Source organism: Erythrolamprus reginae, chromosome 11, assembly GCF_031021105.1.
Source record: "Erythrolamprus reginae isolate rEryReg1 chromosome 11, rEryReg1.hap1, whole genome shotgun sequence".
NCBI classification, from domain to species: domain Eukaryota; kingdom Metazoa; phylum Chordata; class Lepidosauria; order Squamata; family Dipsadidae; genus Erythrolamprus; species Erythrolamprus reginae.
The window spans coordinates 10144432-10158416 of NC_091960.1; the positions used below are offsets into that span (position 1 = coordinate 10144432).

The 13985-nt window shown below is 44.1% G+C and overlaps 1 protein-coding gene across 6 annotated transcripts in view; it reads left to right on the plus strand.

The window, feature by feature from the left end:
• LOC139174286 (retroviral integration site protein Fli-1 homolog) overlaps positions 1–8152 on the plus strand; it is a 48710-nt gene extending 40558 nt beyond the window's left edge. For 2 of the 6 annotated variants that reach the window (XM_070764565.1, XM_070764566.1), the window contains exons 5-9: positions 364–447; positions 1586–1651; positions 5322–5381; positions 5911–5961; positions 6451–8152. In XM_070764565.1, the coding sequence (XP_070620666.1) occupies positions 364–447; positions 1586–1651; positions 5322–5381; positions 5911–5961; positions 6451–6965 (776 nt within the window). In that variant the 3' untranslated portion in view covers positions 6966–8152. The remainder of the gene's footprint in view (positions 1–363; positions 448–1585; positions 1652–5321; positions 5382–5910; positions 5962–6450) is intronic. The other 4 variants (XM_070764567.1, XM_070764571.1, XM_070764569.1 and 1 more) reach the window with 4 other exon arrangements.
• The last annotated feature ends 5833 nt before the right edge of the window (positions 8153–13985 follow it).

Sequence of the window (13985 nt, forward strand, 5' to 3'; positions counted from 1 at the left end):
ACTCACCCGTGGTGATTGGTCCAAAGTCACTCAATCACTTTCAGTGTTGAGGTGGGACTAGAACTCACCCTCGCCTGGTTTTTAGATCAGCATCTTCACTGCTATACCAAACTGGCTCACTTCAGCAAGCAAGACACTGCTGTCCCTCCAAAATCTTGATTTATCATTATTTTTTTAAAAAAACCTTCCATGCAGAATGGTAACACCAGGTTTGGTCTTTTACTCTGTTGCTGAAACTTTCTGCAAATTGGATTTTTTAAATTGTTGGTTTTGTTTTTCTTAAAGGGGAAGGCTATTGAGACAAAATAGAGTTTTTTTCCTTTTCTCATCATTCTTTCTTCTTTTCCTTCCTTCTCCTGCCAGGCAGTCCCACTTTCTCTTATCCGTCGGCCCCGGTTATCACCCAGCAGCCTCCTCCACCTCCACTGAGGGTCCAAGTCAAATCTGGTGAGTTCGTAACAAAAACCTATGCTCATTTCAAGGGGATGAATGGGGGAGAAGAGGAAGTGAGGTTAGGCCGCTAACAATTGCTTGTTTTCTTAGTAACCGTAGACCCTGGAGTTTTTCACTCATTGTATTACTTTTGCTTTGCAGATAGATAGATAGATAGATAGATAGATAGATAGATAGATAGATAGATAGATAGATAGATAGATAGATAGATTAGATAGATTAGATAGATTAGATGATAGATAGGATAGATAGATAGATAGATAGATAGATAGATAGATAGATTAGATAGATAAGATAGATTAGATAGATAGATAGATAGATAGATGATAGATAGATAGATGATAGATAGATAGATAGATAGATAGATAGATAGATAGATGATAGATAGATAGGATAGATAGATAAGATAGATTAGATAGATAGATGATAGATAGATTAGATAGATAGATGATATATATATATAGATAGATGATAGATAGATAGATTAGATAGATAGATAGATAGATAGATAAGATAGATAGATAAGATAGATTAGATAGATAGATAGATAGATAGATAGATAGATGATATATAGATAGATAGCTAGATAGATAGATAGATGATAAATAGATAGATTAGATAGATAGATAGATAGATAGATAGATAGATAGATAGATAAGATAGATAGATAAGATAGATGATAGATAGATAGATGATAGATAGATAGATTAGATAGATAGATAGATGATAGATAGATAGATAAGATAGATTAGATAGATTGATAGATAGATAGATAGATAGATAGATAGATGATAGACAGACAAACAAACAAATAAATAAACAAACAAATAAATAAATAATGCCCCACAGGGGAACAATGGGTTCGTGTCACAACCACTGCAAAAAGAATTGTGAAATCAAGTGCGACCACACAGTGACCTTCTTTGCAATCACAATGTCAATCAGGCCTTTGAATTTGTTGTCTCTTTCTATCTCCATCCAAAATCAGCATTTCTCCAACTTTGCAACTGACCTGAGGGAATTCTGGGAGTTGAAGTCCACCCGATCTTAAAGTTGCCAAGGTTGAGAAACAAATTAGGGTGGTGGGGGTATCTTGGCCTAATATGTCATCTTCGTTCTTCATTTGATGTAGAGTCCGCCTATGACGAAATCCGAAGGAGCAGCTGGGGAAACAGTACGGTAAACACCACTCCCAAAGGTAATTCAGTGATGTTGAATTATATCACCCTGTGGTTTATTTAGGTTTGGTTTAGTGTAAAGAGCAGCGGTTAGAATGCAGTACTGCAGACTACTTCTGCAATTTGGCAGTTGAAATCTCACCACGCTCAGGGTTGACTCAGCCATCCATCCTTCCAAGGCGGGTAAAACGGGGACCCAGATTGTTGGGGGCAATAGGCTGACTCTATAAACTGCTTAGAGCAGGTTGTAAAGCACTGTGAAGTGATATATAAATCTAAGCGCTATTGCCATGCTATTGCTAATGTGCCAAGTTGCAGATTGCAAGCCACATTCCAAGATTTTGTTATGCAAACTCAAGTCTATTATTGTTTGTTCCGTGAACCAGATCAAGGCTTAGCCTTTGTGAGCTAAGTTTGTGTCTGGGTTCACCCCAGCTGGTAGACTGGGTTACAGTGGCTAGACACAGTGCTTGTGTGGACCTAATCATTGTACTGTGCATGCCTGGATATTGGGGAAGATAAAATCATACTATATTATTATTATTATTATTATTATTATTTATTAAATTTGTATGCCGCCCCTCTCCGTAGACTCGGGGCGGCTCACAACAATAGTAGCAAAACAATATGTAATACAAATCTAATAATTTAAACTAAAAACCCATAATTTAAAAACATACACACAACACACCATACGAAGCAGTGGAAGTGATGTGCCGGTGCCTGGAGGCTGTTGGGGCCTGGATGGGTGTCAACAAACTCAAACTCAACCCAGACAAGACGGAGTGGCTGTGGGTTTTGCCTCCCAGGGACAATTCTATCTGTCCGTCCATTACCCTGGGGGGGGGAATTATTGACCCCCTCAGAGAGGGTCCGCAACTTGGGCGTCCTCCTCGATCCACAGTTCACATTAGAAAAACACCTTTCAGCTGTGGCGAGGGGGGCGTTTGCCCAGGTTCGCCTGGTGCGCCAGTTGTGGCCCTATTTGGACCGGGAGTCATTGCTCACAGTCACTCATGCCCTCATCACCTCGAGGCTCGACTACTGTAACGCTCTCTACATGGGGCTACCTTTGAAAAGTGTTCGGAAACTTCAGATCGTGCAGAATGCAGCTGCGAGAGCAATTATGGGCTTCTCCAAGTATGCCCATATCACTCCAACACTCCGCAGTCTGCATTGGTTGCCGATCAGTTTCCGGTCACAATTCAAAGTGTTGGTTATGACCTATAAAGCCCTTCATGGCACCGGACCAGAATATCTCCGGGACCGCCTCCTGCTGCATGAATCCCAGCGACCGGTTAGGTCCCACAGAGTTGGCCTTTTCCGGGTCCCGTCGACTAAACAATGTCGTCTGGCGGGACCCAGGGGAAGAGCCTTCTCTGTGGGGGCCCCGACCCTCTGGAACCAGCTCCCCCCTGAGATTAGGATTGCCCCCACCCTCCCTGCCTTTCGTAAACTCCTTAAGACCCACCTCTGCCGTCAGGCATGGGGGAACTAAAACACCTCCCCCTTGCCCATGTTGTTTGTTGATTGATTGACTGTGTGCCTGTTTTTTATATATACTGTTTTTATGAGATTACTAATTTTAAATTGTAATTAGATTGGTGGGCATTGGATTTGGTATTATGTACTGTGCTGTTTTTTATTATTGTTGTGAGCCGCCCTGAGTTTGCGGAGAGGGGCGGCATATAAATCCAATAAATCTAATCTAATCTAATCATAAACAATATAGGCCTGGGGAAGTTATTTCAGTTCCCCCATGCCTGACGGCAGAGGTGGGTTTTAAGGAGTTTACGAAAGGCAAGGAGGGGGCAGTTCTAATCTTGGTACTTTTCAAGAGGCTGAATTTAGATGGTTTTTTCAAAGAGAATCTGCCAAGGTAGCAGTTAGGCTCAACGGCTGTTTCTATGACACAAACTGTGATCACATAACATACTTGATATGATTACTGAATTAAGCTGCAGCCTTGATTTGCAGAATATTTTGAGTCCCAATCTAATGGAACAGGCTGGTTTGTGTAGTGTGCTAAGGTACAAATGAGCAAGTTAAGACCAACACTAATCAAAAGTAGTATGCGTGGAATCTGTGTTGCCAAGCAAATTAAAATAGCCAGACATATTTATTAAGCGCTAAAAGTGTAATTAATGGAAAATTAATTAAAGTTATTTTTTTTTAAAAGTAGTACATACATGTGTGAATGTAAGCACTCTGTCTTTAACTGACCTGACTAAAGGTATTGTTTAAACACTGTCAGAAAGTCCAAGTCTTTCTTTCTCCTCTGTGTGTCATGATTGGTTTGGTCTGCTTGGCAACTATAACATGTGTGGACTTCAAATCTCAGAATCCCCCAGGCCAACAATGTCCAGGCATGTTAAAAGTTGTCAAGGGTGAGAAACACTGGACTGGTGGGTTGTGTAACCACATCCACTACCATCCCTGAAATTGGAGTGAAGCATGTACCATTGAGGTCCTGCTTTCATTTCAAAATTGGAATTTGCAATTTCACACTCAGTGCCGTTAATGAGGACCAGGAATGCAATAATCTTGATGCATTCATGTCCTGCACAACGATTTCTGTGGTTGCTCTATAACAGGGGTGTCGAACTCGAGGCCTATGGGCTCGATCCAGCTTGTGGGGTGCTTAGATATGTCCTGCAGGTCCACCCTGGAAATAGCAAAGGACCAGCCCGTGGTGCCTGCCAGCAAAAAACGGAGCTCGCACAGCCCCCTGAGCTCCATTTTCACTGGCAGGGGGCTATCAAAACAAAGGTAAAAACAAAACAAAGGGGGAAAAGTTTTCCTTTTTGCATTTGAGCATGGAAGGAACAGGAAAGGAGAAAGGGAAAGACAAAGAAAATGAAGGGAAAATGGGAAGGCAGCAAGGAAGGAAAAATAAGAAGAAAGGAGAACAAAAGGGGAAGGAAAAAGAAGGCAGGCAGGTGGGAAGGAAGGAAGGTAGGAAGGAAGGAAGGAGGAAAGGAAGGGAGGAAGGGAGGAAGGACGGAAGGGAGGAAGGAAGGAAGGAAGGAAGGAGGAAAGGAAGGAAGGTAGGAAGGAAGGAGGGAAGGAAGGAAGGGAGGGAGGAAGGAAGGAAGGGAGGAAGGAAGGGAGGAAGGAAGGGAGGAAGGAAGGTAGGTAGGAAGGACGGTAGGAAGGAAGGAAGGTAGGAAGGAAGGAAGGTAGGAAGGAAGGAAGGAAGGAAAGAAGGATGGAAGGAAGGTAGGAAGGAAGGAAGGAAGGACGGTAGGAAGGAAGGAAGGAAGGAAGGAAGGTAGGATGGAAGGAAGGAAGGAAGGAAGGATGGTAGGAAGGAAGGTAGGAAGGAAAGAAGGAAGGTAGGAAGGAAGGATGGAAGGAAGGATGGAAGGTAGGAAGGAAGGAAGGTTACAATGAGTATGAAGAAGGGTCTGAGGGAAGTCCTGCCTTAGCACTTGGCCACCACAGGCGCCCTCAACACAAATGATGTTGATATAGTCACATCCCACCAGCTGCCCAAGGTCAAACATAACCCTGATGTGGCCCTCAACGAAATTGAGTTTGATACCCTGCTCTATAATATATGGGTGGGTAGATTGAAGGGATTCTCAGTCTGATCCCGCTTGGCTTCCAACCAAGCAGTAGTATCCCTGATTAAAAAATGGCATCATAGCCACCACTTAGCTCTGCTTATTTTCATCTCCCATTCTGAAGGTTCTCCACCGCAGATCCAAACGGTGAGCCGGATCCCGGATTCTACACGCATGGCACCTGGTAGGCCGATACCTCTGGCCCCTTGTTCTCCACTATCTTCACATCAGCCTTTATCAGAGGCACGGTGCATAAGGCTCTGGCAAATATTTGTGCGCCTTGCCGTGCAGGGAAAAGCTTGTGTTTGTGCTTCCCCCGCTTATCTTAGGAACAAACTACAGTGATTGCTTTGGAATTAGCTGTTGACCCAGAAGTATGGCAATGAGAGTAATGCACCCACTTCTGGAGTTAATCATATGTTTGGCCTGTGCCATTTCATCTGGAGAGGGGAAAGCATTAGCCAATTACCTGTACGTGCTTGTTCCAAGAAAGCAAGCAGATAGAGCCACATAAGACTTCAGTTGTGTCAGTTGCAACTTGTCTGCTGGATTGTAGCTGGAATCAGAGGGTGATCGTAGCAATTAGGAGAGAGAATTTACCTGTGAGCTCTTCCAAATACGGGGAAGAGATGGGGAAGGGATCCCCTCCGATGCACCCAGTTTATTCAATTGCGTCCAGTTTCTAGTTCCTCTTATTTCCTTCTTCTTCCCAGTAGATCCATACCAAGTCCTTGGGCCCACTAGCAGCCGCTTGGCAAACCCAGGTGAGCCATTCATCCATCTTTCATCCTGGGGGTGGAGATCCTAGCATCCAGCGGTCAGACCAGAGGAGGAATGCCTTCTCTCAGCCTGGAGAAGCAGTCAATGGAATGGGACAGGGGTCTCCAGCCTTGGCAACTTTAAGACTTGTGGACTTCAAGTCCCAGAATTGGCTGAGGAATTCTGGGAGTTGAAATCCACAAGTCTTAAAAGTTGCCAAGGTTGGAGACTTCTGAAATGGAAGACGTCACCCACCGACAGAGGGAGAATTCTATTTTCAGACTTGCAAGATTTTGTTAACGTAGAACTTAACATAAAGTAGAGGGAACTCATCTGGTTGAGTTCCCTGTCTGGTCTACTTGGGAAAGTTGTCAGCTAGACCCCCCTAAGATCTCTCTTGGCCCAGCAGAAGCTGGGTTGGAGTAACGAGCGCCTTGGTCATCCCAGGAACCAGCGGAGGTTGATGCTCAAATGGTCGTTCTGTCTCCCGACAGGTAGCGGTCAAATCCAGCTGTGGCAATTTCTCCTGGAGTTGCTCTCGGACAGCAACAATGCCAGCTGCATCACTTGGGAAGGGACCAACGGTGAGTTCAAGATGACGGATCCCGATGAGGTGGCGAGACGTTGGGGCGAGCGCAAGAGCAAGCCCAACATGAACTACGACAAGCTGAGCCGGGCACTGCGCTACTACTATGACAAGAACATCATGACCAAAGTGCACGGCAAACGCTACGCCTACAAGTTCGACTTCCAGGGCATCAACCAAGCCCAGCAGGGTCAGCCCGGGGAGCCAGCCCTTTACAAATACCACCACACGGAACTGCCTTACCTGCCCCCCTACCACCAGCAGAAGGTGGGCTTTGGCCTGGGGCACAGCACACAGATGCCCGCCTCATCCTCAGGTTTTTTCGGCCCACCGGCCCCCTATTGGAATTCCACAGGGGGCAACCTCTATCCAAACCCCCCTGTGTCCAGGCAGGCTACCAACCACTTGGGCTCTTTCTACTAATCTCCGGAGAGTCCTGAAGCTACCTGAACTTCTACCTTTATTAAAAAAAAGTCCACCACACTGGGAAACGGGAAATATCACCTTGAAGCTATTTGTGCGCCATCATGAATGAAGAGGGCGGGGGGCGAAGTACCACTCGCCACCAACAGCAGGCGCTGTGACCATCTAATTCACTCCTGGACTTCAACTGGAAGACTTTACCAGACAGATTTTGTGCTATTTTCGCCAGAATTCTGCAGAGATCGCCCGGATCTCAAAATTGCAGGAGACACCGATGAATTGCCTCAGTTTGCTTAATCCCCATGTACATTATGGAAGCAGGACAGGCGTGTTTCTTTGTAAGTGAAGTAGCAGCAAGGATGAGATTCTCTCTCTAGGCCAGTCTTGGCAAAATGAACTTGTGTGGACTTCAACTCCCAGAATCTCTCATCCCCCTCGGCACGCTGGTTAACATCTTTCATCTTGGCTGGAGAATTCTGGGAGTTGACGTCTAAGTCTTCATCTTCAAGTGGCCAAGGTTGAGAAACATTACTTTAGCTATTACATTTCGGCCTTTTTTTAATCTTTTCAGAAGTCCTGTCTGGCCCAAATATTTAACCTTTTCCCTCTGGTGCTGCTGTGAGCCATTAAACTATTTAAATTGCAGCACTAGAAGGCTTTTGGGAACTGCCAAATCCTGAAAAATTATTAGTTTGGCGTTTTCTTTAGCCAGATTTATTAATACGTGTGTGAAACAGCAAGAATTCCAGGAACTTTTCTCAATTTAAAACCAGTATATCCCAAAGTATTTTAGGGAGATTTTCTGATCCTCTCCATCCCTCCCAATCACCTATACTCTATGGATCCCTTTAGTGATAATGGGGAAGCTTGCAATTGTTTGAAGGAGGGACTTCTGAATCATTTTCAGTTTGGAGACCAAAAACTCTTCCAAATTCAATTTCAGATACGGACCAAATTCAACAGACTTGCTTCCTCAAAACTAGGACATTCCAAAGGTGTGGACCCAAGAGGCCCATAATTCCCAGCTAGCAAGTTAAAATGTTTATTCTTTTGGAATTGTGGGGATTGTTGTCCCAATTAGTCTCAACTGGCTCAGACTAGCAAAAGATTGGAGTTCTTGGGGGAAGAAAGAAGCAAAAAAAATCACTATAGTTCTGTTTGCTCTTATAAAGTGTTAATATTCCTTGGAATTTCAGAACTTTTCATATGATGTCAATGGTGTGTGTGTGAGAGAGAGAGAGAGAGAAAGAGAGAGAGAAAAGGGATTCTGAACTTTTTTCACTCATAATATGAATGGCTCAATGGAAGCGCAATAAGCAGATAAACTACTTAAGCTGTAGAATGGACTGACCAGCGAAAACATGGTTTTAGATGTTCCTCCCTAGAAAGAGCTATCTGCAAATTTAAAATAGTACAGTGGTACCTCATCTTACGAACGCCTCTTCTAACGAACTTTTCAAGATACGAACCCGGTGTTTAAGATTTTTTGGCCTCTTCTTCCGAACTATTTTCACCTTACGAACCCAAGCAGCTGCTGCTGGGATGAAGGGGTTTCTTCCCCCCCCTTTTTTTGAAGAAGGAAAAGGGAGGGGCTGCTTGGGGGAGGAAAGATTTTGCAGAGAACAGGGTGCTTGCAAAGACACTGAAAGGGTGTCTTTTTAAGAAAGAAAAGGGAGGGGCACCTTGGGGGAGGAAAGATTTTGCAGAGAACAGGGTGCTTGCAAAGGTACTGAAAGGGTGTCTTTTTAAGAAAGAAAAGGGAGGGGCACCTTGGGGGAGGAAAGATTTTGCAGAGAACGTGCTTGCAAAGGCACTGAAATGGTGTCTTTTTAAGAAAGAAAAGGGAGGGGCGGCTTGGAGGAAAGATTTTGCAGAGAACAACGTGCTTGCAAAGGCAGTGAAACGGTGTCTTTTTAAGAAAGAAAAGGGAGGGGCGGCTTGGAGGAGGAAAGATTTTGCAGAGAACAACGTGCTTGCAAAGGCAGTGAAACGGTGTCTTTTTAAGAAAGAAAAGGGAGGGGCGCCCCCCTTGCCTTTCTTCCTTCCCACTCACCCTTTAGCCTAGCCTTGCTTCTTCCACCCGCCCCCTTTAGCGGCTCCTCCCTGCCCTCTGTTCGCCTCCCTTCTAAAGTTTGGGATTTTCCTGAAGGATTTGCAGGCATTATTTGCTTTTACATTGATTCCTATGGGAAACATTGTTTCCTCTTACGAACTTTTCACCTTACGAACCTCCTCCTGGAACCAACTAAGTTCGTATGATGAGGTACCACTGTACTTCTCAAACTCTGCAATTTTAAGATGTGTGGACTCCAACTCCCATAATTCACCACTCCCAGCAGGTTGGCTGGGGAATTCTGGGAGTTGGAAGTCCACACATCTTAGAGCAAAGGGAGAAGGTTACCTCTCACATACCAGTGTCCCATTTTACTTAAGAGCTTGACTAAAATCATTAAATGATGTTGTGAAAGCGGACTCAGAAGCCATCTAGACCAGGGGTAGGCAAAGTTGGCTCTTCTATGACATGTGAACTTCAACTCCCACAACTCCTCAGCTAGCATGATTGGCTTAGGAATTCTGGGAGTTGAAGTCCACAAGTCATAGAACAGCCAACTTTGCCTACTCTTGATCTAGACCAAACCCATCCAGTGTAGAAACCTTGCAGATAGCTCTTTCTAGGGAGGAACATCTAAAACCATGTTTTTGCTGGTCAGTCCATTCAGGAGTTGCTCTCAGACCAGAAGGTCCCCTCTTTGAGAACTTCTAATGAGAAAGCACCACTGTTCAAGACCAATCACTCTACTACTAAATAGTTCTTATCAATGATGATGCTACTCTTAAAAAAACCCTTTCCCTTCCCCCAAGTGTTTAAAGAACTATTTTTCTAGTTTGAAATGCTGAAAAATCACTCGTTGAGAGGTAGGATTGTTTTGCCCGGTGGGAGAAATGGCTTATGTTTCGCAATCTTGATGCATGTACACTCTCAATGTGCACAAATCAGGATTTAATCAAACTTAAGTACAGTAGTACCCCTAGATACGAGCATAATTCGTTCCATAAGGGAGCTTGTATCTCGAGGCAACTCGAGTATAGAACAAGTTGTTTTTCCCCTCCGAGATAACCAGAAGCAAGGATTCTTGCGCCACCTAGTGGACGCTCGGCTCGTATCCCGAATTTGCGCTCGGGAATAGAACAGAAATGTCTCTCCCCTCGTGGCTCATATCTTGAAATACTCGCATGTAGAGCAGCTCGTATCTAGAGGTACTACTATATTTGTATCATTCGAAGATACAGTGATCTCCCAGCTCAGGTGGGAGGAATGGAGAAACCAGGTAGTGGCTGTTTCTCAGCAAATATTCCTTTACACCAGGGTGTCAAACTCAAGGCCCGAGGACCACATCCGGTCCGGGGTGTGCTTAGATCTGGCCCCCGAGGTAAGTCTGGCAACAGTGAGACAGGCCCATGGTACCTCTACCAGCGAAAACAGACCTCGCGAGGGCTGCAAACAGACCTCCCAAGCACCGTTTCCACTGGCAGAAGGTTGCAGGAGGCCACCGCAGCTGAAAACGGAGCTCAGGAGCCCATTTTCACTAGCAAAGGGCTCCGGTCACTACAGGTGAGCCTGACAAGAGTGGTGTTGAGCTGGTCATGCCTCCTGCCTACCCCCACCAGAGGTCAAACACAACCCTGATGCAGCCCTCAATGAAATTGCTTTACACCAATACGGTCAATCCGTTTTCAGTATGGCAACAGACACAGTATTTACAACATACTGTCACCCTCAATTCATGAACTGATCCCAAAATTTCTGTTGAGTTTTGCTCCTTTTTAACCACCTTGCATGGCAGAGTTGTTAAGCAAATCACTGCAGCTGTTTAGTCAGTAACAAGGTTATTAAGGTGGGGGTCCGTCTTCCCCGCTGGACTTTGGCTTGACAGAAGGTCACCAAAGGGGATCACAAGTCCCCGGACACTGCAACCGTCATCAATACCTGCCAGTTGCCAAGTGTCCAAATTTTGATCATGGGGCTATAAAGCATGAAAAAAAAGATCTTAAATCACCTTAAGTGCTTTTGTAACTTTGGGTAATCAAAACAAGTGGTTGTAAATCAAGGACTACCCGAATATGGAACCTGCAGGAGGGTGCTTGCGGCCCACAAAAATCATGTCTGCAGCAATTTAACTCCCTTCTGCAACACAGAGATGTACAGTACTGCACTTAACTTTTGTGAATATTTTCCCCTCTCCAATGCAATTAAACCCCCCACTCTATCGTTTTATACTTGTTTACTGTATATTAAAAGTTGTGTTATGACTTAATGGATGAAGCTCTGTGGATTTGATGGGGAGTCACGAAAAAAACTTGGGTGGCGGTGGAGAAAAGAGTCTTGAAGGAATGTGGGGAATGTACAGGCCTGTGAGGGTGCAAACACCAATGTACGACATCATCAAATTATTATTATTTATTTATTAGACTTGTATGCCGTCCTTCTCCGAAAACTCTGTGGATCTGTGCCACGTGTTAGGACACAAATAGGGAACGGCGGACTTTTGGGATGCTGAGACACATTGTTTTTGCCACTGTTAAGGTTTGCTGAAGACGCTGCCACTGAGGAACCTCATAATAGCAATAGTACTTATACACCTCTTCATAGTGCTTTGCATCCCTCTCTAAGTGGTTCATAGTCAGCTTATTTCCCCCAACAATCTAGGTCTTTATTTTACCGTCCTCAGAAGGATGGCGAGTATTCTGAGCAGAGACAGATTACAAGCGGTGTGCCACAAGGGTCTGTTCTGGGTCCTATTCTTTTTAATATGTTTGTGAGTGACATAGGGGAAGGTTTGGTAGGGAAGGTTTGCCTATTTGCCGATGACTCTAAAGTGTGCAATAGGGTTGATATTCCTGGAGGCGTCTGTAATATGGTAAATGATTTAGCTTTAATAGATAAATGGTCAAAGCAATGGAAACTGCAGTTTAATGTTTCCAAATGTAAAATAGTGCACTTGGGGAAAAGGAATCCTCAATCTGAGTATTGTATTGGCAGTTCTGTGTTAGCAAAAACTTCAGAAGAAAAGGATTTAGGGGTAGTGATTTCTGACAGTCTCAAAATGGGTGAACAGTGCAGTCAGGCGGTAGGGAAAGCAAGTAGGATGCTTGGCTGCATAGAGACATGATCGAAACATTTAAATATGTTAAAGGGTTAAATAAGGTCCAGGAGGGAAGTGTTTTTAATAGGAAAGTAAACACAAGGACAAGGGGACACAATCTGAAGTTAGTTGGGGGAAAGATCAAAAGCAACATGAGAAAATATTATTTTACTGAAAGAGTAGTAGATCCTTGGAATAAACTTCCAGCAGACTTGGTAGATAAATCCACAGTAACTGAATTTAAACATGTCTGGGATAAACATATATCCATCCTAAGATAAAACACAGAAAATAGTATAAGGGCAGACTAGATGGACCAGGAGGTCTTTTTCTGACGTCAGACTTCTATGTTTCTATGATGGAAAGCTGTGTCAATTTTGAGCCGATGAGGCTCAAACTCCAGGCTGTGGGCAGAGTCTAGCCTGCATTACTGCATTCTGACCACTGCATACCAATCTTTCAATTGGTATGATAATGGCAAATAAACATAGTTCGAGATTGGCTCTTTGTGAGCTTGGCATTCTTATCTATGCTGACGTTAATCCACTGAGGTTACTAAGAAAGGTAATGAAATGACTATAAGGTAAACTGAAATGACTCAGAAAACACCAACATCCCATCAATTTCCCAAGTGCTTTCATTTCTTCACTCACTGACCTTCATAGCTTACACATAGAGTTGACCAGAGAGAAGGCCAAGGATAAAGCAGGTGTGGATCTATATGATCCTCAAAACTATTTCCCTAAAGCCTTTGACCTAAACCAGTATTTCTCAATCTTGGGAACTTAAAAGATGTGTGGACTTCAACTGCCAGAATTACCCAGCCAACACTGGACTTGAAGTCCAAGCATCTTCACGTTCCCAAGGCTGAAAAACTCTGCTTAATCCCAGTTGATAAGAAGGCACAAAAGGTTATAGAAACTTCCAGCTGGAGATTTTGGGAGGGTTTACATGATCTGGTTAAGATATAATCTGGGTTTGCATTGTACGAGAACTATGGGCTATCTGTAGTCAAGAAAGCTAACCTGACCCAAATTTTGACAAGGAAGAACCTCCCAAATTTCATCACAGATTGCTTGTTAAAAGAAAAGATACCACCTCCGTGAGCTGGGAAAAAGCACTTTATTTGGGGAGTTACAAAAATCAGAAACTATTTTCTGCTTTTATTTAAAACAAAAGACAAAACACGTAGGCTGGGCTAGGCTATAGTCTCTCTCACTATATCTGAACCTCTTCTAAAGCAGTTTCATATTTCTTTAAGAGCCGGTTAAGCCCAAAGGAAACTTTAGAGCTTTTTGCAATTTTTCAACCCCTTCCACCTCCTGCTCTCTTTATTTGTTTGGTCAATGGAATTTCATCTGTCTGAACAGCTGCTGTCTGCCCCCATAAATCTCCTCCCCAATTAGGGTCAAAGCTCCTGCTTTTCCAAGCTTCTCCCATCTGCTTCCTGCTCTTTGGCTGTTTTTCCTGTTTGCTCAGGCCCAGGATAATACAAACACCTCCTCTAAGACACAGGGCAGAGCACAAAGAGAAAGAACAATGCAGCAGCCACAGCTGGGGGGGCAGGCTGCTTCCCTTCTGATTCCACCCTTCTCGAAAAACTCCCCCTCTCACTGAAAACAACAAACATTTTCTATTGTCTGCCGTTTCTATGATAAAACCAAATTGACCAGTCCGTATTCAACTGATCGCTAATCCGTGTTTCCTGTCCCCAACCTCAGTGTTTCTCTTGGAAGATGGAGAAGGATGGCGGTCATTTTCATTTCATTTCCATGTCCATTTCAACCAGACCCTTAATCAGCATCTAATTCTTTTAATTAGGGATGCCAAGCTATGGATGCGCAGCTAATATAGGGGCAGCTGAAAAATGAGGGGC